We start from the raw sequence: 25,804 nt of genomic DNA on the forward strand, positions 1-25,804 counted from the left end.
TAACTTAACCATTCAGAGTTAAAGACTAAATGTAATATTTTAACCCTCTCCCAAACCTTAACCCTTAACTTAACCATTCAGAGTTAATGACTAAACTTAATATTTTAACCTTCTCCCAAACCTTAACCTTTAACTTAACCATTCAGAGTTAAACAGGGTCGACTCAGGGTCTTTCAGGAACCACAGAAGAAACTGGGTCGGCTCAGGGTCTTTCAGGATGATGAGAAGAAACAGGGTCGGCTCAGGGTCTTTCAGGAACCACAGAAGAAACAAGGCTCTAGCCATGTGGAGGCCCTAAGAGATTTGGTTGGGGTTCCGAACAAATTTCATGCAATTCTATTAATTTTGCCATGTGGCTCAGATATTTTTAAAAAATCTTCAGTTTTGCTGCTATTTTACTAAAATTCTACCCATTTCGCCATTTTTATATAGCTGGCTAGATTTACCAATCGAGAGTGACTGTCAGTGGCTGACATAGGAGAAAAACTGCTGATGTTCAAATTTCTCCTTGTGTATTCTACTATTTTAACTCTCAATAGAAATTTGAGACGCCTATTGAGTTCCTAAAAAAATAAAAGATGTGTAAATAAGCGAGGGCTGACCTCTTATGTCGTTCATCCCTGGAGCCAGCCCTGAGAAGAACCTTGTAAAAGTGGAGCATTGGAACTACAGAACCACGGAATCACAGAACCACGGAATCGTGCAACCATGGAAACCACAGAACAGAGAAACCACAGACTTGTTTGGTTGATTGTTCATGTGTCCCTCGGGTATTTGGACAGTTAAATGATCCATAGAGAACTATTGATTGATGTATCAGTTGACATCGGACAATTGAAATAATCGTTACTCTTAATTTTCACATTATATTTTATTACAGGAGTACATTTAAGAATCACAGTTGAAAAACATTCATATTTGAACTAAGTGAATTGTTGGGATCTGTAAAATGAAATACACATTATGTACAGAAAGACAGACAGACAGCAATAGATATGCATCCCAAATGTCACCCTAGTCCCTAATTAGTTCACTACTTGCCATAGGACTCTGATCAAAAGTAGTGCACTGTATAGGGAATAGGGTGTCAAATGGGACACAACAGAGAAAATAACCAATGAAGCCATGTGACACTTCAATACTGAACCTCGCAAGTAATTGTCTTCTTTTAATGTTAATAATAAATGAATGTGGTGATAATAATAATAATTATTAGTATAATAATTATAATGATAATTATAATAATAACCCAAAATAAGAATAATTATTACAATAAACAATATTAACATAATCCAACGCTGTTTTACAATATAACTGAAATAATTCATATCGTACTAAATATAAAGATATTTAACAACAAACAGACTTTATAACTGAAATCATTCATATCGTACTAAATATAAAGATATTTACCAACAAACAGACTTTTGACATTTATACTAAAACTCTGCAAATATAATAAAAATGACAACTTAAAATAATAATATTTTATTACAATAAGAAATATTAATAGTCAATAATAATAATATTAGGGTATTAGATAGAACAGGTGTTAACTCATGGCTTACTTACTAAACACAAGAATCAGAATAAACAGAACTCCCTCTTTGCTTTTCACAAAATACAAATATTTGCTAAATACAATTTTAAAATACAATAAAAAAACGAGAAATGTCGAGGAATCTCACTTGCAATATATATATGATAGCACTTCTATAACTGTCATGTAGAAACACACAAGCAGCTCACTGTACTTATAGTATGTGTAGACAATCAGTGGTGTGGTTGGTCCCAGAATATATACGTCTTCAACACTATAGACATTATATATCTGTAGAAGACGGTAGTAGAATATCATTTATAGAAGCTTTTCCCAACAGTCCCTGGGTCCTAGCTCCCTCCAGATAAAACTCCCAACTGTCCATGGATTCCGGGATTTTGTTTCAGAATGTTCCGGAATGTTCCGGAATGTTTGTGAATTCCAAAAATGTTTGTGAGTTCCAGAATGTTTGTGAGTTCCAGAATGTTTGTGAGTTCCAGAATGTTTGTGAGTTCCAGAATGTTTGTGAGTTCCAGAATGTTTGTGAGTTCCAGAATGTTTGTGAGTTCCAGAATTCTTGTGAGTTCCAGAATTCTTGTGAGTTCCAGAATGCTTATGAGTTCCAGAATGCTTGTGAGTTCCAGAATGCTTGTGAGTTCCAGAATGCTTGTGAGTTCCGGAATGTTTATTATGTTCTAAGTGTTATTTTGCCAAGTTATAAAGGAAGTAGTTTTGTTTTGGAAGTATTTTCTCTTCGTATCCATGATGGACATTTCCTGGTGTTGGGGTTAGTAATAAGTTCCAAAAATGATTCTGATTGTGCAATCGTCTCACGTTGTTAAATCTCATTAGCTAATAAAGTTTAGATTTTTCTTTAAATCAATTTTGCATTTTTGTGTTGATAAAGAGGAGCAGCTAGTCAAAATGTCACCTTCACGTCCCACAGAGTACAACAACACTCTGCTCCAACTGAAATACAAAACAAAAAGAAAGCAACTCTCAAGCAGCAAGTATATAGGTCTCCTCTCCTCCTCTATCTCTCCCTCTCTTCCCCTCTCTCTTTATCTCTCCCTGTCGTCTTCTCTTTCTTTATCTCTTCTTCTCTTTCTTTATCTCCCCTTCTCTTTCACTCTATCATTCTTCCACCAGCTTAGACGATTCTGATAGCTTTAGAAAAATGGTTCTCCTGTATGTCCGTAACACATCCAGTCAAGCAAAGAGGCAGATATCAAGCCAAGCGACGGACACACGGACACATCGTCCGATGACATCATAGCACAGATTTGAGGGTTTGAAGGGGAAGGAGGATGATTGGGAACAACTCTTATGTGCAGGTTGAGTAATACAAAAAAAATGAAGATATGAAAATACGTCCAATGAAAGATCCCCTTCCACACCTGAGCTATTAACACACAATCCTAAAGTCCTTTCCAGGTTTTGAGTCTCTCTTTCGCATTCTCCCTGAAGTCCTTTATAGCAGGGGGTCTCTGCTTCAACCCCATCTTGGAGAATTATATTCCATTTTCCGGGTAAAAACGCCTCACTTAACTAATCGTGATTGTTGCTAAGTTGATAGATTGTTTGAGAGACGTGTGTTAGAGCATATGGCTGGAAGAAAACACTGTAAAACCTTACCACTTGCCAGGACTGGATTTGGAGCACCTTGATTTATACAAGTGTGTATGAACCCACCTCTGACCCTTCTCTCTTTAGCTCTGTATGCTTCATTCACTTTAAGAGTCTCTCTCTCCTGTGTAGATTCTCCTGTCTGTTATCCTTTCCCTACGCTTCTTAAGTCATTATACCCTGTTTTATCCCATTATGTCATTCGTTCTTCCCTACCTCCATCCATCCCTCTAATCCATATACACTCCCCATAAGAATCTGTTTCCTAATTGTGCATAACTTCTCTCAACATTAAATCTTCTGTTTTTTTAATTCATTCATTATATTACATTACTTTTCATTTTATACATAGTTTTGTATATTTCTTGGAAAACAAAAACGGAATAGAGATTATACACTTTGTTTTTTGGCAGCCTCTGTTCTTCTTCTTAGTCTCCCAGAAAGTTCCAATGACCTAACAATAACACGACAAAAGAGAAGGAATCGGAATTCAGAATGTTCCTTTTTAGAGTTCAACGGAGACATCCAACATTCCAAGACATCAGCAAAATGGGGGGGGGGATGCTAGATCAGTCCTGACCTCCCATCCTCCTTTTATTCTCTCTGCCATGTCCTCCATCCATCCTCCTCCTCTCTCTCATTTATCCTCCCTCTATTCCATCCCTCCCTTCCTCCTTCACCTGTGCTTCGTCCAATCCAAATCAACGATCTACACCGCGGCTCCCAGCAGCTCTTCCGTTTTGATGTCGGCTAGTAGATCGGCCGGAATCTCATTCTGGTTAGAATCCAGACCGTAGAACTTCACCTTCAACCCGTCCACCGGATGAACAACCGGCACCGTCACCACTCTAGGAAAATTCCGGGTCGCCAACTCAAACCGGCTGGTGCTGGCCAGCTCGATGGCCAGTATACGGAGGAAGAGAGTGGCGAGCTGTTTCCCGAGACAGGAGCGGATGCCGCCGCCGAACGGGAGGTAGTGGAAGCGTCCCTCCTTGTCTTCGCTGCGTTCCTGGGAGAAGCGGTCGGGGTCGAAGGCGTCCACGTCCTTGAAGACGGAGGAGGTATCGTGTGTGTCTCTGATGCTGTACATCACACTCCAACCCTTCGGGATCTGTACCCCCTGGGGACGGAGAGAGAAACCAGGAAGAGTCATTTACAAAGACAAGACAAGACAACAGACAAGACAACAGACAAGACAACAGACAAGACAACAGACAACAGACAAGACAACAGACAACAGACAAGACAACAGACAACAGACAAGACAACAGACAAGACAACAGACAAGACAATGGACAAGACAACAGACAAGACAACAGACAAGACAAGACAACGGACAAGACAACAGACAAGACAACAGACAACGGACAAGACAACAGACAAGACAACAGACAAGACAACGGGCAAGACAACAGACAAGACAACAGACAAGACAAAATATAAGACAACCGACAAGACAACAGACAAGACAACAGACAAGACAACAGACAAGACAACAGACAAGACAACAGACAAGACAACGGACAAGATAAAATATAAGACAAGACAATGGACAACACAAAATACAAGACAACAGACAAGATCAAATATAAGACAAGACAACAGACAAGATAAAATATAAGACAAGACAACAGACAAGATAAAATATAAGACAAGACAACGGACAAGACAAAATATAAGACAAGACAACGGACAAGATCAAATATAAGACAAGACAACGGACAACGGACAAGACAAAATATAAGACAAGACAACGGACAAGACAAAATATAAGACAAGACAACGGACAAGACAAAATATAAGACAAGACAACGGACAAGACAAAATATAAGACAAGACAACGGACAAGACAAAATATAAGACAAGACAACGGACAAGATAAAATATAAGACAAGACAACGGACAAGATAAAATATAAGACAAGACAACGGACAACGGACAAGATAAAATATAAGACAAGACAATGGACAAGATAAAATATAAGACAACGGACAAGACAACGGACAAGACCAAATATAAGACAAGACAACAGACAAGACCAAATATAAGACAAGACAACGGACAAGACAACAGACAAGACAACAGACAAGACAACAGACAAGACAACGGACAAGACAACGGACAAGACAACAGACAAGACAACAGACAAGACAACGGACAAGACAAGACAACAGACAAGACAACAGACAAGACAACAGATAAGACAAAATACAAGGCAAGACAACAGACAAGACAAAATATAAGACAAGACACCGGACAAGATAAAATATAAGACAACGGACAAGACAACGGACAAGACAAAATATAAGACAAGACAACGGACAAGACAAAATATAAGACAAGACAACGGACAAGACAAAATATAAGACAAGACAACGGACAAGACAAAATATAAGACAAGACAACGGACAAGACAAAATACAAGACAAGACAATGGACAAGACAAAATATAAGACAAGACAACGGACAAGACAAAATGTAAGACAAGACAACGGACAAGACAAAAAATATAAGACAAGACAACGGACAAGACAAAATATAAGACAAGACAACGGACAAGACAAAATGTAAGACAAGACAACGGACAAGACAAAATATAAGACAAGACAACAGACAAGACAAAATATAAGACAAGACAACGGACAAGACAAAATGTAAGACAAGACAACGGACAAGATAAAATATAAGGGAAGACAACGGACAAGATAAAATATAAGACAAGACAATGGACAAGATAAAATATAAGACAACGGACAAGACAACGGACAAGACCAAATATAAGACAAGACAACGGACAAGATAAAATATAAGACAAGACAACAGACAAGACAACAGACAAGACAACGGACAAGACGACGGACAAGACGATGGACAAGACAGGACAACAGACAAGACAACAGACAAGACAACAGACAAGACAACAGACAAGACAAAATACAAGGCAAGACAACAGACAAGACAAAATATAAGACAAGACAATGGACAAGATAAAATATAAGACAACGGACAAGACAACGGACAAGACAAAATATAAGACAAGACAACAGACAAGACAAAATATAAGACAAGACAACGGACAAGACAAAATATAAGACAAGACAACGGACAAGACAAAATATAAGACAAGACAACGGACAAGACAAAATATAAGACAAGACAACAGACAAGACAAAATATAAGACAAGACAACGGACAAGACAAAATATAAGACAAGACAACGGACAAGATAAAATATAAGACAAGACAACGGACAAGATAAAATATAAGACAAGACAACGGACAACGGACAAGATAAAATATAAGACAAGACAATGGACAAGATAAAATATAAGACAACGGACAAGACAACGGACAAGACCAAATATAAAACAAGACAACAGACAAGACCAAATATAAGACAAGACAACGGACAAGACAACAGACAAGATAACAGACAAGACAACAGACAAGACAACGGACAAGACAACGGACAAGACAACAGACAAGACAACAGACAAGACAACGGACAAGACAAGACAACAGACAAGACAACAGACAAGACAACAGATAAGACAAAATACAAGGCAAGACAACAGACAAGACAAAATATAAGACAAGACACCGGACAAGATAAAATATAAGACAACGGACAAGACAACGGACAAGACAAAATATAAGACAAGACAACGGACAAGACAAAATATAAGACAAGACAACGGACAAGACAAAATATAAGACAAGACAACGGACAAGACAAAATATAAGACAAGACAACGGACAAGACAAAATACAAGACAAGACAATGGACAAGACAAAATATAAGACAAGACAACGGACAAGACAAAATGTAAGACAAGACAACGGACAAGACAAAAAATATAAGACAAGACAACGGACAAGACAAAATATAAGACAAGACAACGGACAAGACAAAATGTAAGACAAGACAACGGACAAGACAAAATATAAGACAAGACAACAGACAAGACAAAATATAAGACAAGACAACGGACAAGACAAAATGTAAGACAAGACAACGGACAAGATAAAATATAAGGGAAGACAACGGACAAGATAAAATATAAGACAAGACAATGGACAAGATAAAATATAAGACAACGGACAAGACAACGGACAAGACCAAATATAAGACAAGACAACGGACAAGACCAAATATAAGACAAGACAACAGACAAGATAAAATATAAGACAAGACAACGGACAAGATAAAATATAAGACAAGACAACAGACAAGACAACAGACAAGACAACGGACAAGACAACGGACAAGACGACGGACAAGACGATGGACAAGACAGGACAACAGACAAGACAACAGACAAGACAAAATACAAGGCAAGACAACAGACAAGACAAAATATAAGACAAGACAATGGACAAGATAAAATATAAGACAACGGACAAGACAACGGACAAGACAAAATATAAGACAAGACAACAGACAAGACAAAATATAAGACAAGACAACGGACAAGACAAAATATAAGACAAGACAACGGACAAGACAAAATATAAGACAAGACAACGGACAAGACAAAATATAAGACAAGACAACAGACAAGACAAAATATAAGACAAGACAACGGACAAGACAAAATATAAGACAAGACAACGGACAAGATAAAATATAAGACAAGACAACGGACAAGATAAAATATAAGACAAGACAACGGACAAGATAAAATATAAGACAAGACAACGGACAACGGACAAGATCAAATATAAGACAACGGACAAGACAATGGACAAGACCAAATATAAGACAAGACAACAGACAAGATAAAATATAAGACAAGACAACGGACAAGATAAAATATAAGACAAGATAACGGACAAGACAACAGACAAGACAATGGACAAGACAATGGACAAGACAACAGACAAGACAAGACAACAGACAAGACAACAGACAAGACAACAGACAAGACAACAGACAAGACAAAATACAAGGCAAGACAACAGACAAGACAAAATATAAGACAAGACAACGGACAAGATAAAATATAAGACAACGGACAAGACAACGGACAAGACAACAGACAAGACCAAATATAAGACAAGACAACGGACAAGACAAAATACAAGACAACAGACAAGACAAAATATAAGACAAGACAACGGACAAGACAAAATATAAGACAAGACAACGGACAAGACAAAATGTAAGACAAGACAACGGACAAGACAAAATATAAGACAAGACAACGGACAAGACAAAATATAAGACAAGACAACGGACAAGACAAAATGTAAGACAAGACAACGGACAAGACAAAATATAAGACAAGACAACGGACAAGACAAAATATAAGACAAGACAACGGACAAGACAAAATGTAAGACAAGACAAAAGAGAAGATAAAATATAAGAGAAGACAACGGACAACGGACAAGATAAAATATAAGACAAGACAATGGACAAGACCAAATATAAGACAAGACAACAGACAAGATAAAATATAAGACAAGACAACGGACAAGATGAAATATAAGACAAGAGAACGGACAAGACAACAGACAAGACAACGGACAAGACAACGGACAAGACAACAGACAAGACAACAGACAAGACAACGGACAAGACAAGACAACAGACAAGACAACAGACAAGACAACAGACAAGACAAAATACAAGGCAAGACAACAGACAAGACAAAATATAAAACAAGACAACGGACAAGACAAAATACAAGACAAGACAACAGACAAGACAAAATATAAGACAAGACAACGGACAAGACAAAATGTAAGACAAGACAACGGACAAGACAAAATGTAAGACAAGACAACGGACAAGACAAAATATAAGACAACGGACAAGACAAAATATAAGACAGGACAACGGACAAGACAAGACAACGGACAAGACAAAATAGACAAAAGACAAGAAAACACAAGAAGACAAGATGGGGAATTAGAGAGAGAGATTAACAGATGACAGAATACAGATATAACACTCACGTCTAGTTCAAAGGTCTGCAGGGCCGTCCTATAACCCCCAGACACGGGCGTGAAGAGCCTCAGCACCTCCTTAATCACACAGTCCAGATACTTCAGACTAACGATGGTATCCAGACCCAGTTCCCCCTCGCACAGACAGCCGTTGTGGAGGATCCCCCTGGTCCGGAGCTCCTCTCGTAACTTCTCCAGCACGGCAGGGTGGCGTAGGAGCTGCATGATGAGAGAGGTGGAGGCACTGGCCGTGGTGGCAAACGCTGCGAAGATCAGCTCAATGGTCGCCTCCTGGAGACGAGAGGAAGGGGAAGAAGAGAGATTAGGATGAGGTCATCTGTAGGGAAACTGATATTACAACTACACTATAGCACCGATATCGCTTCTGAAATACATTGATCTGTGATTCTGGTCAGATATCCAATATATTGATCTGTGATACTAGTCAGGGTGATCTGTGATACTAGTCAGGGTGATCTGTGATACTAGTCAGATATCCAATACATTGATCTGTGGTACTAGTCAGGGTGATCTGTGATACTAGTCAGATACCAAATACATTGATCTGTGATACTAGTCAGATATCCAATACATTGATCTGTGATTCTAGTCAGATACCCAATACATTGATCTGTGATTCTAGTCAGATATCCAATACATTGATCTGTGATTCTAGTCAGATACCCAATACATTGATCTGTGATTCTAGTCAGATACCCAATACATTGATCTGTGATTCTAGTCAGATACCCAATACATTGATCTGTGATTCTAGTCAGATACCCAATACATTGATCTGTGATTCTAGTCAGATACCCAACTTTAAACCAGTGTAAAAAATAGCAATGGAGGAGCTTATTGTTCCTGTATTTATTTAAAGGCAGTGAAACAAAGTGAGACAATCCAGAAATGGATGTAGGGAATAGGGTGCCAGTCCTGGTCTGAAGTAGTGCACTATGTAGGGAATAGGGTGCCAGTCCTGGTCTGAAGTAGTGCACTATGTAGGGAATAGGGTGCCAGTCCTGGTCTGAAGTAGTGCACTATGTAGGGAATAGGGTGCCAGTCCTGGTCTGAAGTAGTGCACTATGTAGGGAATAGGGTGCCAGTCCTGGTCTGAAGTAGTGCACTATGTAGGGAATAGGGTGCCAGTCCTGGTCTGAAGTAGTGCACTATGTAGGGAATAGGGTGCCAGTCCTGGTCTGAAGTAGTGCACTATGTAGGGAATAGGGTGCCAGTCCTGGTCTGAAGTAGTGCACTATGTAGGGAATAGGGTGCCAGTCCTGGTCTGAAGTAGTGCACTATGTAGGGAATAGGGTGCCAGTCCTGGTCTGAAGTAGTGCACTATGTAGGGAATAGGGTGCCAGTCCTGGTCTGAAGTAGTGCACTATGTAGGGAATAGGGTGCCAGTCCTGGTCTGAAGTAGTGCACTATGTAGGGAATAGGGTGCCAGTCCTGGTCTGAAGTAGTGCACTATGTAGGGAATAGGGTGCCAGTCCTGGTCTGAAGTAGTGCACTATGTAGGGAATAGGGTGCCAGTCCTGGTCTGAAGTAGTGCACTATGTAGGGAATAGGGTGCCAGTCCTGGTCTGAAGTAGTGCACTATGTAGGGAATAGGGTGCCAGTCCTGGTCTGAAGTAGTGCACTATGTAGGGAATAGGGTGCCAGTCCTGGTCTGAAGTAGTGCACTATGTAGGGAATAGGGTGCCAGTCCTGGTCTGAAGTAGTGCACTATGTAGGGAATAGGGTGCCAGTCCTGGTCTGAAGTAGTGCACTATGTAGGGAATAGGGTGCCAGTCCTGGTCTGAAGTAGTGCACTATGTAGGGAATAGGGTGCCAGTCCTGGTCTGAAGTAGTGCACTATGTAGGGAATGGGTGCCAGTCCTGGAGTCCTATAGGGTGCCAGTCCTGGTCTGAAGTAGTGCACTATGTAGGGAATAGGGTGCCAGTCCTGGTCTGAAGTAGTGCACTATGTAGGGAATAGGGTGCCAGTCCTGGTCTAAGTAGTGCACTATGTAGGGAATAGGGTGCCAGTCCTGGTCTATGTAGTGCACTATGTAGGGAATAGGGTGCCAGTCCTGGTCTATGGTAGTGCACTATGTAGGGAATAGGGTGCCAGTCCTGGTCTATGGTAGTGCACTATGTAGGGAATAGGGTGCCAGTCCTGGTCTATGGTAGTGCACTATGTAGGGAATAGGGTGCCAGTCCTGGTCTATGGTAGTGCACTATGTAGGGAATAGGGTGCCAGTCCTGGTCTATGGTAGTGCACTATGTAGGGAATAGGGTGCCAGTCCTGGTCTATGGTAGTGCACTATATAGGGAATAGGGTGCCAGTCCTGGTCTAAAGTAGTGCACTATGTAGGGAATAGGGTGCCAGTCCTGGTCTATGGTAGTGCACTATATAGGGAATAGGGTGCCAGTCCTGGTCTATGGTAGTGCACTATATAGGGAATAGGGTGCCAGTCCTGGTCTAAAGTAGTGCACTATGTAGGGAATAGGGTGCCAGTCCTGGTCTATGGTAGTGCACTATGTAGGGAATAGGGTGCCAGTCCTGGTCTATGGTAGTGCACTATGTAGGGAATAGGGTGCCAGTCCTGGTCTATGGTAGTGCACTATGTAGGGAATAGGGTGCCAGTCCTGGTCTATGGTAGTGCACTATATAGGGAATAGGGTGCCAGTCCTGGTCTAAAGTAGTGCACTATGTAGGGAATAGGGTGCCAGTCCTGGTCTATGGTAGTGCACTATATAGGGAATAGGGTGCCAGTCCTGGTCTATGGTAGTGCACTATATAGGGAATAGGGTGCCAGTCCTGGTCTATGGTAGTGCACTATGTAGGGAATAGGGTGCCAGTCCTGGTCTATGGTAGTGCACTATGTAGGGAATAGGGTGCCAGTCCTGGTCTATGGTAGTGCACTATGTAGGGAATAGGGTGCCAGTCCTGGTCTATGGTAGTGCACTATATAGGGAATAGGGTGCCAGTCCTGGTCTAAAGTAGTGCACTATGTAGGGAATAGGGTGCCAGTCCTGGTCTATGGTAGTGCACTATATAGGGAATAGGGTGCCAGTCCTGGTCTATGGTAGTGCACTATATAGGGAATAGGGTGCCAGTCCTGGTCTATGGTAGTGCACTATGTAGGGAATAGGGTGCCAGTCCTGGTCTATGGTAGTGCACTATGTAGGGAATAGGGTGCCAGTCCTGGTCTATGGTAGTGCACTATGTAGGGAATAGGGTGCCAGTCCTGGTCTATGGTAGTGCACTATATAGGGAATAGGGTGCCAGTCCTGGTCTAAAGTAGTGCACTATGTAGGGAATAGGGTGCCAGTCCTGGTCTATGGTAGTGCACTATATAGGGAATAGGGTGCCAGTCCTGGTCTATGGTAGTGCACTATATAGGGAATAGGGTGCCAGTCCTGGTCTATGGTAGTGCACTATGTAGGGAATAGGGTGCCAGTCCTGGTCTATGGTAGTGCACTATGTAGGGAATAGGGTGCCAGTCCTGGTCTATGGTAGTGCACTATGTAGGGAATAGGGTGCCAGTCCTGGTCTATGGTAGTGCACTATGTAGGGAATAGGGTGCCAGTCCTGGTCTATGGCAGTGCACTATGTAGGGAATAGGGTGCCAGTCCTGGTCTATGGTAGTGCACTATGTAGGGAATAGGGTGCCAGTCCTGGTCTATGGTAGTGCACTATGTAGGGAATAGGGTGCCAGTCCTGGTCTATGGTAGTGCACTATGTAGGGAATAGGGTGCCAGTCCTGGTCTATGGTAGTGCACTATGTAGGGAATAGGGTGCCAGTCCTGGTCTGAAGTAGTGCACTATGTAGGGAATAGGGTGCCAGTCCTGGTCTATGGTAGTGCACTATGTAGGGAATAGGGTGCCAGTCCTGGTCTATGGTAGTGCACTATGTAGGGAATAGGGTGCCAGTCCTGGTCTATGGTAGTGCACTATATAGGGAATAGGGTGCCAGTCCTGGTCTAAAGTAGTGCACTATGTAGGGAATAGGGTGCCAGTCCTGGTCTATGGTAGTGCACTATATAGGGAATAGGGTGCCAGTCCTGGTCTATGGTAGGGTGCAGTCTGGTAAAGTAGGGAATAGGGTGCCAGTCCTGGTCTAAAGTAGTGTATGTAGGGAATAGGGTGCCAGTCCTATGGTAGTGCACTATGGGGAATAGGGTGCCAGTCCTGGTCTATGGTAGTGCACTATGTAGGGAATAGGGTGCCAGTCCTGGTCTATGGTAGTGCACTATGTAGGGAATAGGGTGCCAGTCCTGGTCTATGGTAGTGCACTATGTAGGGAATAGGGTGCCAGTCCTGGTCTATGGTAGTGCACTATGTAGGGAATAGGGTGCCAGTCCTGGTCTATGGTAGTGCACTATGTAGGGAATAGGGTGCCAGTCCTGGTCTATGGTAGTGCACTATGTAGGGAATAGGGTGCCAGTCCTGGTCTATGGTAGTGCACTATGTAGGGAATAGGGTGCCAGTCCTGGTCTATGGTAGTGCACTATGTAGGGAATAGGGTGCCAGTCCTGGTCTATGGTAGTGCACTATGTAGGGAATAGGGTGCCAGTCCTTGTCTAAAGTAGTGCACTATGTAGGGAATAGGGTGCCAGTCCTGGTCTATGGTAGTGTACTATGTAGGGAATAGGGTGCCAGTCCTTGTCTAAAGTAGTGCACTATGTAGGGAATAGGGTGCCAGTCCTGGTCTGAAGTAGGGAATAGGGTGCCAGTCCTGGTCTAAAGTAGTGCACTATGTAGGGAATAGGGTGCCAGTCCTGGTCTATGGTAGTGCACTATGTAGGGAATAGGGTGCCAGTCCTGGTCTATGTAGTGCACTATGTAGGGAATAGGGTGCCAGTCCTGGTCTAAAGTAGTGCACTATGTAGGGAATAGGGTGCCAGTCCTGGTCTAAGTAGTGCACTATGTAGGGAATAGGGTGCCAGTCCTGGTCTATGGTAGTGCACTATGTAGGGAATAGGGTGCCAGTCCTGGTCTGAAGTAGTGCACTATGTAGGGAATAGGGTGCCAGTCCTGGTCTATGGTAGTGCACTATGTAGGGAATAGGGTGCCAGTCCTGGTCTAAAGGTAGTGCACTATGTAGGGAATAGGGTGCCAGTCCTGGTCTATGGTAGTGCACTATGTAGGGAATAGGGTGCCAGTCCTGGTCTATGGTAGTGCACTATGTAGGGAATAGGGTGCCAGTCCTGGTCTATGGTAGTGCACTATGTAGGGAATAGGGTGCCAGTCCTGGTCTGAAGTAGGGAGGGAATAGGGTGCCAGTCCTGGTCTATGGTAGTGCACTATGTAGGGAATAGGGTGCCAGTCCTGGTCTATGGTAGTGCACTATGTAGGGAATAGGGTGCCAGTCCTGGTCTATGGTAGTGCACTATGTAGGGAATAGGGTGCCAGTCCTGGTCTATGGTAGTGCACTATGTAGGGAATAGGGTGCCAGTCCTGGTCTATGGTAGTGCACTATGTAGGGAATAGGGTGCCAGTCCTGGTCTATGGTAGTGCACTATGTAGGGAATAGGGTGCCAGTCCTGGTCTATGGTAGTGCACTATGTAGGGAATAGGGTGCCAGTCCTTGTCTAAAGTAGTGCACTATGTAGGGAATAGGGTGCCAGTCCTGGTCTATGGTAGTGTACTATGTAGGGAATAGGGTGCCAGTCCTTGTCTAAAGTAGTGCACTATGTAGGGAATAGGGTGCCAGTCCTGGTCTATGGTAGTGCACTATGTAGGAATAGGGTGCCAGTCCTGGTCTAAAGTAGTGCACTATGTAGGGAATAGGGTGCCAGTCCTGGTCTATGGTAGTGCACTATGTAGGGAATAGGGTGCCAGTCCTGGTCTGAAGTAGTGCACTATGTAGGGAATAGGGTGCCAGTCCTGGTCTATGTAGTGCACTATGTAGGGAATAGGGTGCCAGTCCTGGTCTAAAGTAGTGCACTATGTAGGGAATAGGGTGCCAGTCCTGGTCTGAAGTAGTGCACTATGTAGGGAATAGGGTGCCAGTCCTGGTCTGAAGTAGTGCACTATAGTGTAGGGAATAGGGTGCCAGTCCTGGTCTGAAGTAGTGCACTATGTAGGGAATAGGGTGCCAGTCCTGGTCTGAAGTAGTGCACTATGTAGGGAATAGGGTGCCAGTCCTGGTCTATGGTAGTGCACTATGTAGGGAATAGGGTGCCAGTCCTGGTCTGAAGTAGTGCACTATGTAGGGAATAGGGTGCCAGTCCTGGTCTATGGTAGTGCACTATGTAGGGAATAGGGTGCCAGTCCTGGTCTAAAGTGCACTATGTAGGGAATAGGGTGCCAGTCCTGGTCTATGGTAGTGCACTATGTAGGGAATAGGGTGCCAGTCCTGGTCTATGGTAGTGCACTATGTAGGGAATAGGGTGCCAGTCCTGGTCTATGGTAGTGTACTATGTAGGGAATAGGGTGCCAGTCCTTGTCTAAAGTAGTGCACTATGTAGGGAATAGGGTGCCAGTCCTGGTCTGAAGTAGGGAATAGGGTGCCAGTCCTGGTCTAAAGTAGTGCACTATGTAGGGAATAGGGTGCCAGTCCTGGTCTATGGTAGTGCACTATGTAGGGAATAGGGTGCCAGTCCTGGTCTGAAGTAGTGCACTATGTAGGGAATAGGGTGCCAGTCCTGGTCTGAAGTAGTGCACTATGTAGGGAATAGGGTGCCAGTCCTGGTCTGAAGTAGTGCACTATGTAGGGAATAGGGTGCCAGTCCTGGTCTGAAGTAGTGCACTATGTAGGGAATAGGGTGCCAGTCCTGGTCTGAAGTAGTGCACTATGTAGGGAATAGGGTGCCAGTCCTGGTCTGAAGTAGTGCACTATGTAGGGAATAGGGTGCCAGTCCTGGTCTGAAGTAGTGCACTATGTAGGGAATAGGGTGCCAGTCCTGGTCTAAAGTAGTGCACTATGTAGGGAATAGGGTGCCAGTCCTGGTCTATGGTAGTGCACTATGTAGGGAATAGGGTGCCAGTCCTGGTCTAAAGTAGTGCACTATGTAGGGAATAGGGTGCCAGTCCTGGTCTATGGTAGTGCACTATGTAGGGAATAGGGTGCCAGTCCTTGTCTAAAGTAGTGCACTATGTAGGGAATAGGGTGCCAGTCCTGGTCTATGGTAGTGTACTATGTAGGGAATAGGGTGCCAGTCCTGGTCTAAAGTAGTGCACTATGTAGGGAATAGGGTGCCAGTCCTGGTCTGAAGTAGTGCACTATGTAGGGAATAGGGTGCCAGTCCTGGTCTGAAGTAGTGCACTATGTAGGGAATAGGGTGCCAGTCCTGGTCTAAAGTAGTGCACTATGTAGGGAATAGGGTGCCAGTCCTGGTCTAAAGTAGTGCACTATGTAGGGAATAGGGAGCCAGTCCTGGTCTATGGTAGTGCACTATGTAGGGAATAGGGTGCCAGTCCTGGTCTAAAGTAGTGCACTATGTAGGGAATAGGGTGCCAGTCCTAGTCTGAAGTAGTGCACTATATAGGGAATAGGGTGCCAGTCCTGGTCTAAAGTAGTGCACTATATAGGGAATAGGGTGCCAGTCCTGGTCTGAAGTAGTGCACTATATAGGGAATAGGGTGCCAGTCCTGGTCTAAAGTAGTGCACTATATAGGGAATAGGGTGCCAGTCCTGGTCTGAAGTAGTGCACTATATAGGGAATAGGGTGCCAGTCCTGGTCTAAAGTAGTGCACTATATAGGGAATAGGGTGCCAGTCCTGGTCTAAAGTAGTGCACTATATAGGGAATAGGGTGCCAGTCCTGGTCTAAAGTAGTGCACTATGTAGGGAATAGGGTGCCAGTCCTGGTCTGAAGTAGGGAATAGGGTGCCAGTCCTGGTCTAAAGTAGTGCACTATGTAGGGAATAGGGTGCCAGTCCTGGTCTATGGTAGTGCACTATGTAGGGAATAGGGTGCCAGTCCTGGTCTAAAGTAGTGCACTATGTAGGGAATAGGGTGCCAGTCCTGGTCTGAAGTAGTGCACTATGTAGGGAATAGGGTGCCAGTCCTGGTCTATGGTAGTGCACTATGTAGGGAATAGGGTGCCAGTCCTGGTCTGAAGTAGTGCACTATGTAGGGAATAGGGTGCCAGTCCTGGTCTGAAGTAGTGCACTATGTAGGGAATAGGGTGCCAGTCCTGGTCTGAAGTAGTGCACTATGTAGGGAATAGGGTGCCAGTCCTGGTCTAAAGTAGTGCACTATGTAGGGAATAGGGTGCCAGTCCTGGTCTGAAGTAGTGCACTATGTAGGGAATAGGGTGCCAGTCCTGGTCTAAAGTAGTGCACTATGTAGGGAATAGGGTGCCAGTCCTGGTCTAAAGTAGTGCACTATGTAGGGAATAGGGTGCCAGTCCTGGTCTAAAGTAGTGCACTATGTAGGGAATAGGGTGCCAGTCCTGGTCTAAAGTAGTGCACTATGTAGGGAATAGGGTGCCAGTCCTGGTCTGAAGTAGTGCACTATGTAGGGAATAGGTGCCAGTCCTGGTCTGAAGTAGTGCACTATGTAGGGAATAGGGTGCCAGTCCTGGTCTGAAGTAGTGCACTATGTAGGGAATAGGGTGCCAGTCCTGGTCTGAAGTAGTGCACTATGTAGGGAATAGGGTGCCAGTCCTGGTCTGAAGTAGTGCACTATGTAGGGAATAGGGTGCCAGTCCTGGTCTAAAGTAGTGCACTATGTAGGGAATAGGGTGCCAGTCCTGGTCTAAAGTAGTGCACTATATAGGGAATAGGGTGCCAGTCCTGGTCTAAAGTAGTGCACTATGTAGGGAATACGGTGCCAGTCATGGTCTAAAGTAGTGCACTATGTAGGGTATAGGGTGCCAGTCCTGGTCTAAAGTAGAGAGGGTTCCTAGGAAAGAAAGTTTCCTACCTTGAGTTCCTGCATGGTGAGTTCAGTGCCGTTCTCTTTTGCGCTCTCCAGCAAGATATCAAGTGCGTCGCTATAATCCTTCCCCTGGGAAGAGAGGGGTTTCTCCCTGATGGCCTTTTCTATTCCTTTCTGCAGTGTGTCCCTGGCACGGATACCCTACAGAAGTCAAAACCCCACAGAGACATGTGGTCAGTGATGTGTGTGACAAACAAGAATGGAATGTGTTGAATTACGGTTTCACAACAGCTTCAAGTCAGAACAGCCTCAGGTCTAATTACAGTGGATTTACGTCGGCCTCTCGTTGATTAGATTAAATCCAGGCGTATGTGTATTTGTCTGTTATCAAAGTGCTTTTTTGTACCTTCCTGTATCCACTGAAAGGCAGATCTATGGGTAAGGTGAAGATGTTGTCTATAAACTCCTGGAAGGTGTTGAACAGATGTCTCATCTCCTCGTCTGCTACTCTGAACCCCAGCAGTACCCTCACTGCCATGTGGAAGGACAGCCTCTGGGATTCCCTGGGGAGGGAGGCAGGGAGGGAGGGGTTAATAACCAGACATAGCAACCCTACGTAGCCCTATTTAGCCTTTATGTAGGCTGAAGACCCTGAAGCTCCAACCAGACCCTCACTGCCATGTGGAACGACAGCCTCTGGGATTCCCTGGGGGAAGCATTCAATTAATCAGTCAACCAATCAGTCAGCCAATCAGTCAACCAATCAGTCAATCACTCAGTCAACCAATCAGTGGTAGTCCAGGAAGGTATCTTCAGACGGAGGATGGTATCTATAAACAATCAGGTTTCCTCCTTCCAAGGGAGTTTCTCCTAACCACTGCACTACTGCTTCAGGTTCTGCTTGCTCTGTGTGGGGGGGGGCTCTTCTAGCTGGAGTGGGTTTTAGAAGTCACCTGTAGACGTTGATGGGTTCTGGGTTGGAGCTCCACAGCCTCAGTGACTCCTGGATCACCTGCTGGATCTTAGGGAGGTAGGACTGCAGAGCCTCATGACTGAACACCTTGGAAAATACCTGGAGGAGAGGGGGAGGGGGAGGGAGAGTGAGAGAGAGAGAGAGAGAGAGAGAGAGAGAGAGAGAGAGAGTCTAGGAGTGAGAGAGAGAGAGAGAGAGAGAGAGAGAGAGAGAGAGAGAGAGAGAGAGAGAGAGAGGAGAGAGAGAGAGAGAAGAGAGGGGAGACAGGTGAGAAGGAAGGGAGAGGGGAGAGAGGGGGAGAGAGGAGGGGAGAGAGAGAGGGGAGACAGGTGAGAAGGGAGGGAGAGGGGAGAGAGGGGGAGAGAGGAGGGGAGAATGGAGAAGCGAGGGAGAGGAGAGAGTGGTGTAAGTGTTAGAACCATTTTTTCACCATAACCACAACACTCTTCCTCAACTTGACCTGACCAAACCACAAACCTCTTCCTCACCTTGACCTGACCACAACGACAGACCTCTTCCTCATCTTGACCTGACCACAGACCTCTTCCTCACCTTGACCTGACCACAGACCTCTTCCTCACCTTGACCTGACCACAGACCTCTTCCTCACCTTGACCTGACCACAGACCTCTTCCTCACCTTGACCTGACCACAGACCTCTTCCTCACCTTGACCTGACCACAGACCTCTTCCTCACCTTGACCTGACCACAGACCTCTTCCTCACCTTGACCTGACCACAGACCTCTTCCTCACCTTGACCTGACCACAGACCTCTTCCTCACCTTGACCTGACCACAGACCTCTTCCTCACCTTGACCTGACCACAGACCTCTTCCTCACCTTGACCTGACCACAGACCTCTTCCTCACCTTGACCTGACCACAGACCTCTTCCTCACCTTGACCTGACCACATCTCACCTGCATAATGTAACTATTCTCAAACACCGTGTCCAGAGAAAACATCTCACAACAACTTTTGTACTCCTTCAGACACAGCTGTCACATTCGGCACCGATACTACAAATCCCACAATCCCCTGAGTCATCGTTCAAAGCCTCTCTACTCTAGGATCATGTATTATGAAGAATGGGTTGATCATTTTAAAGATCTGCACAGATAAGGTTTGCCTACTCCGTTCTTTACTTCTTTGTCCTTTGACATGAGAAAATCTCTCAGTATGTCAATGTTATGTTGTAGAGTGGACCGAGAGTCTCAGTATGTCAATGTTATGTTGTAGAGTGGACCGAGTCTCAGTATGTCAATGTTATGTTGTAGAGTGGACAGAGACTCTCAGTATGTCAATGTTATGTTGTAGAGTGGACAGAGACAACCTACTATCAACCGCATCCTCTCTCTCTCTCTCCCCCTCTCTCTCCCTCCCTTAATCTCCCTCTCTATCTCTCTATCCCTCTCCCCCTCTCTCTCCTCTCCCTCCCTTAATCTCCCTCTCTATCTCTATCTCTCTCTCCCCCTCTCTCTCTCCATCCCTTAATCTCCCTCTCTCTCTCCCCCTCTGATCTCTCTCTCAAACAAGAATCTCTCTCTCCCACCTCTTTCTCTCTCCCCCTCTCTCTCTCCCCCTCTCTCTCTCCCCCTCCCTTAATCTCCCTCTCTCTCCTCTCTATCTCTCTGGATCCCTTAATCTCCCTCTCTCTCTCCTCTCTCTCCCCCTCTCTCTCCCCTCTCCCTCCTCTCTCTCTCTCCCACCTCTTTCTCTCTCCCCCTCTCTCTCTCCCCTCTCTCTCTCCCCCTCCCTTAATCTCCCTCTCTCTCCTCTCTATCTCTCTCCCTCCCTTAATCTCTCTCTCTCCCCCCTCTCTCTCTCCCCCTCCCTTAATCTCCCTCTCTCTCCTCTCTATCTCTCTCCCTCCCTTAATCTCTCTCTCTCCCCTCTCTCTCTCTCTCCCTCCCTTAATCTCCCTCCAATCTCTATCTCTCTCCCTCCCTTAATCTCTCTCTCTCCTCTCCCAGCATTAACACATTCTATTCATTTTACTTTCCCTTGAAGTCAGCAGTGTGTGTGTGTGTGTGTGTGTGTGTGTGTGTGTGTGTGTGTGTGTGTGTGTGTGTGTGTGTGTGTGTGTGTGTGTGTGTGTGTGTGTGTGTGTGTGTGTGTGTGTGTGTGTGTGTGTGTGTGTGTGTGTGTGTGTGTGTGTGTGTGTGTGTGTGTGTGTGTGTGTGTGTGTGTGTGTGTGTGTGTGTGTGTGTGTGATTGCGTGATTGCGTGATTGTGTGTGTGTGCAGAGTAAACGAAAGTTTGGATTTTCCTGGCAACCCCAGTACATTTCTTATGAGAATCCCAAATGGCCCCTATTTCCTATGGAGTGCACTACTTTAGAACAGGACCCTATTCCCTATATAGTGCACTACTTTAGACCAGGACCCTATTCCCTATATAGTGCACTACTTTAGACCAGAGCCCTATTCCCTATATAGTGCACTACTTTAGACCAGAGCCCTATTCCCTATATAGTGCACTACTTTAGACCAGAGCCCTATTCCCTATATAGTGCACTACTTTAGACCAGGACCCTATTCCCTATATAGTGCACTACTTTAGACCAGAGCCCTATTCCCTATATAGTGCACTACTTTAGACCAGGACCCTATTCCCTATATAGTGCACTACTTTAGACCAGAGCCCTATTCCCTTTATAGTGCACTACTTTAGACCAGGACCCTATTCCCTATATAGTGCACTACTTTAGACCAGGACCCATAGGGTGACTCATAAGACCCTGGTAAAAAAATAGTGCACTTCATATATATATCCAATTTGTAAGTCGCTCTGGATAAGAGCGTCTGCTAAATGACTTAAATGTAAATGTAAATATAGAGAATAGGGTGCCAGTCATATCGTTGTCTCTCTCTCCCTTCCTCTCTCTCTCATATCGTTGTCTCTCTTTCCCTTCCCTCTCTCTCATATCGTTGTCTCTGACCCATCTCTCTTCCTCATCTTGTCTCTCTCTCCCTTCCTCTCTCTTGACGTTGTCTCTCTCTCCTTCCCTCTCTCCCATATCATTGTCTCTCTCTCCTTCCCCTCTCTCTCATATCATTGTCTCTCTCTCCCTTCCCTCTCTCTCACCATATCGTTGTCTCTCTCTCCCTTCCTCTCTCTCTCATATCGTTGTCTCTCTCCCCTTCCCTCTCTCTCTATCATTGTCTCTGACTCCAGACCCCTCTCTCCTCACCTTGTCCTCTCTCCTCATATCGTTGTCTCTCTCTCCCTTCCTCTCTCTCTCATATCGTTGTCTCTCTCTCCTTCCTCTCTCTCATATCTTGTCCTCTCTCCAGACCTCCATCTCCTCATATCATTGTCTCTCTCTCCCTCTTCCTTCCTCTCTCTCTCATAATCGTTGTCTTCTCTCCCGTTCCTCTCTCTCTCATATCGTTGTCTTCTCTCCCTTCCTCTCTCTCTCCATTCGTTGTCTCTCTCTCCCTTCCTCTCTCTCTCAATCGTTGTCTCTCTCTCCCTTCCTCTCTCTCATATCGTTGTCTCTCTCTCCCCTTCCCCTCTCTCTCATATCGTTGTCATTGTCTCTCTCTCCCTTCCTCTCTCTCTCCCATATCGTTGTCTCTCTCTCCTTCCTCTCTCTCATATCGTTGTCTCTCTTCTCATATCGTTGTCTCTCTCTCCCTTCCCCTCTCTCTCATATCGTTGTCTCTCTCTCATATGTCTCTCTCTCCCTTCCTCTTCTCTCATATCGTTGTCTCTCTCTCCCTTCCTCTCTCTCTCATATCATTGTCTCTCTCTCCTTCCCTCTCTCTCATATCGTTGTCTCTCTCTCTTCCTCCATCTCTCTCATATCGTTGTCTCTCTCTCCCTTCCTCTCTCTCTCATATCGTTGTCTCTCTCCCTTCCTCTCTCTCTCATATCGTTGTCTCTCTCTCCCTTCCTCTCTCTCTCCCATATCCTCTCTCCCCCCCTCTCTCTCATATCGTTGTCTCTCTCTCTCGTTCTCTCTCCCCTCTCTCTCTCATATCTCTCTCTCTCCCTCCTCTCTCTCTCTCATATCGTTGTCTCTCTCTCCCCCCCTCTCTCTCATATCGTCTCTCTCTCCCCTCTCTCTCTCCCATATCGTTGTCTCTCTCTCCCTTCCTCTCTCTCCCCCTCGTTGTCTCTCTCTCCCTTCCCTCTCTCTCATATCGTTGTCTCTCTCTCTCATATCTCTCTCTCCCCTGCCCATCTCTCTCATATCTTGTCTCTCTCTCCTTCCTCTCTCTCTCCCCATATCGTTGTCTCTCTCTCCCTTCCCCTCTCTCTCATCGTTGTCTCTCTCCCCCCTATCGTTGTCTCTCTCTCCCTTCCTCTCTCTCTCCCATATCGTTGTCTCTCTCTCCCTTCCCTCTCTCTCTCATATCTTGTCTCTCTCTCTCCGTTGTCTCTCTCTCCCTGCCCATCTCTCTCATATCGTTGTCTCTCTCTCCCTTCCTCTCTCTCTCCCATATCTTGTCTCTCTCTCCTTCCTCTCTCTCTCATATCGTTGTCTCCCTCCCTTCCTCTCTCTCTCTCATATCGTTGTCTCTCTCTCCCTTCCTCTCTCTCTCATATCGTCTCTCTCTCTCCCTGCCCATCTCTCTCATATCGTTGTCTCTCTCTTTCCCTTCAACTGTGTGTGTGTCTCTCTCTCATATCGTTGTCTCTCTCTCCCTTCCTCTCTCTCCCATATCGTTGTCTCTCTCTCCCTTCCTCTGTCTCATGTCGTTGTCTCTATCTCCCTTCCTCTGTCTCTCATATGTTGTCTCTCTCTCCCTTCCTCTCTCTCTCATATCGTTGTCTCTCTCTCCCTTCCTCTCTTTCTCATATGCGTTGTCTCTCTCTCCCTTCCTCTCTCTCTCATATCGTTGTCTTCTCTTTTCTCTCTCTCCCATATCGTTGTCTCTCTTCCCTTCCTCTCTCTCCCCATATCGTTGTCCTATTCCCTTCCCCTCTATCTCATATCGTTGTCTCTCTCTCTCAGATCAGGACCCTATTCCTCTCTCTCTCATATCGTTGTCTCTACTTTCCAGGACCCTCTTCCCATATCGTGTCTCTCTCTCCCATATCGTTGTCTCTCTCTCCCAGTCCTCTCTCTCTCATATCGTTGTCTCTCTCTCCCTGCCCATCTCTCTCATATCGTTGTCTCTCTCTTTCCTCTCTCTCTCATATCATTGTCTCTTCTCCCAGCCCCTCTCTCTCATATCGTTGTCTCTCTCTCCCAGGACCCTCTTCTCTCATATCGTGTCTCTCTCTCCCAGGACTCTCTCTTCCCATATCATTGTCTCTCTCTCCCTTCCCCTCTCTCTCATATCGTTGTCTCTCTCTCTCAAAAAATAGTTCATCTTCATCTTCCTCTCTCTCTCATATCGTTGTCTCTCTCTCCTTCCTCTCTCTCTCAATGTTGTCTCTCTCTCCCTTCCCCTCTCTCTCATATCGTTCTCTCTCTCCCTTCCTCTCTCTCTCCCATATCGTTGTCTCTCTCTCCCTTCCTCTCTCTCTCCCATATCGTTGTCTCTCTCTCCCTTCCCCTCTCTCTCATATCGTTGTCTCTCTCTCTCATATCGTTGTCTCTCTCTCCCTGCCCATCTCTCTCATATCGTTGTCTCTCTCTCCCTTCCTCTCTCTCTCCCATATCGTTGTCTCTCTCTCCCTTCCCCTCTCTCTCATATCGTTGTCTCTCTCTCCCATATCGTTGTCTCTCTCTCCCTTCCTCTCTCTCTCCCATATCGTTGTCTCTCTCTCCCTTCCCCTCTCTCTCATATCGTTGTCTCTCTCTCTCATATCGTTGTCTCTCTTTCCCTGCCCATCTCTCTCATATCGTTGTCTCTCTCTCCCTTCCTCTCTCTCTCCCATATCGTTGTCTCTCTCTCCCTTCCTCTCTCTCTCATATCGTTGTCTCTCTCTCCCTTCCTCTCTCTCTCATATCGTTGTCTCTCTCTCCCTTCCTCTCTCTCTCATATCGTTGTCTCTCTCTCCCTTCCCATCTCTCTCATATCATTGTCTCTCTCTCCCTTCCCCTCTCTCTCTCATATCGTTGTCTCTCTCTCCCTTCCTCTCTCTCTCCCATATCGTTGTCTCTCTCTCCCTTCCTCTGTCTCATGTCGTTGTCTCTATCTCCCTTCCTCTCTCTCTCATATCGTTGTCTCTCTCTCCCTTCCTCTCTCTCTCTCATATCGTTGTCTCTCTCTCCCTTCCTCTCTCTCTCATATCGTTGTCTCTCTCTCCCTTCCTCTCTCTCTCTCATATCGTTGTCTCTCTCTCCCTTCCTCTCTCTCTCCCATATCGTTGTCTCTCTCTCCCTTCCTCTCTCTCTCCCATATCGTTGTCTCTCTCTCCCTTCCCCTCTCTCTCATATCGTTGTCTCTCTCTCTCATATCGTTCTCTCTCTCCCTTCCTCTCTCTCTCATATCGTTGTCTCTCTCTCCCTTCCTCTCTCTCTCCCATATCGTTGTCTCTCTCTCCCATCCTCTCTCTCCCGTCCTCTCTCTCATATCGTTGTCTCTCTCTCCCTGCCCATCTCTCTCATATCGTTGTCTCTCTCTCCCTTCCTCTCTCTCTCATATCATTGTCTCTCTCTCCCTGCCCCTCTCTCTCATATCATTGTCTCTCTCTCCCTTCCTCTCTCTCCCATATCGTTGTCTCTCTCTCCCTTCCTCTCTCTCTCTCATATCATTGTCTCTCTCTCCCTTCCTTGTCTCTCTCATATCGTTGTCCATCTCTCTCATATCGTTGTCTCTCTCTCCCTTCCCATCTCTCTCATATCATTGTCTCTCTCTCCTTTCCTCTCTCTCTCATATCGTTGTCTCTCTCTCCCTTCCTCTCTCTCTCATATCATTGTCTCTCTCTCCCTGCCCCTCTCTCTCATATCATTGTCTCTCTCTCCCTTCCTCTCTCTCTCCCATATCGTTGTCT

The 25,804-nt window shown here is 45.2% G+C and overlaps 1 protein-coding gene across 1 annotated transcript in view; it reads right to left on the bottom strand.

The window, feature by feature from the left end:
- Positions 1 to 858: 858 nt before the first annotated feature.
- LOC124008785 (cytochrome P450 26B1) overlaps positions 859 to 25,804 on the bottom strand; it is a 55,059-nt gene continuing 30,113 nt past the window's right edge. The window contains exons 3-7 of the mRNA XM_046320332.1: positions 18,890 to 19,008; positions 18,343 to 18,499; positions 17,982 to 18,137; positions 9,128 to 9,409; positions 859 to 4,286 (exon numbers count right to left, since the gene is read on the bottom strand). Of these exons, the coding sequence (XP_046176288.1) occupies positions 3,876 to 4,286; positions 9,128 to 9,409; positions 17,982 to 18,137; positions 18,343 to 18,499; positions 18,890 to 19,008 (1,125 nt within the window). The 3' untranslated portion in view covers positions 859 to 3,875. The remainder of the gene's footprint in view (positions 4,287 to 9,127; positions 9,410 to 17,981; positions 18,138 to 18,342; positions 18,500 to 18,889; positions 19,009 to 25,804) is intronic.

The sequence above is a fragment of the Oncorhynchus gorbuscha genome, linkage group LG21 (genome assembly GCF_021184085.1).
Source record: "Oncorhynchus gorbuscha isolate QuinsamMale2020 ecotype Even-year linkage group LG21, OgorEven_v1.0, whole genome shotgun sequence".
In the NCBI taxonomy this organism is placed as follows: domain Eukaryota; kingdom Metazoa; phylum Chordata; class Actinopteri; order Salmoniformes; family Salmonidae; genus Oncorhynchus; species Oncorhynchus gorbuscha.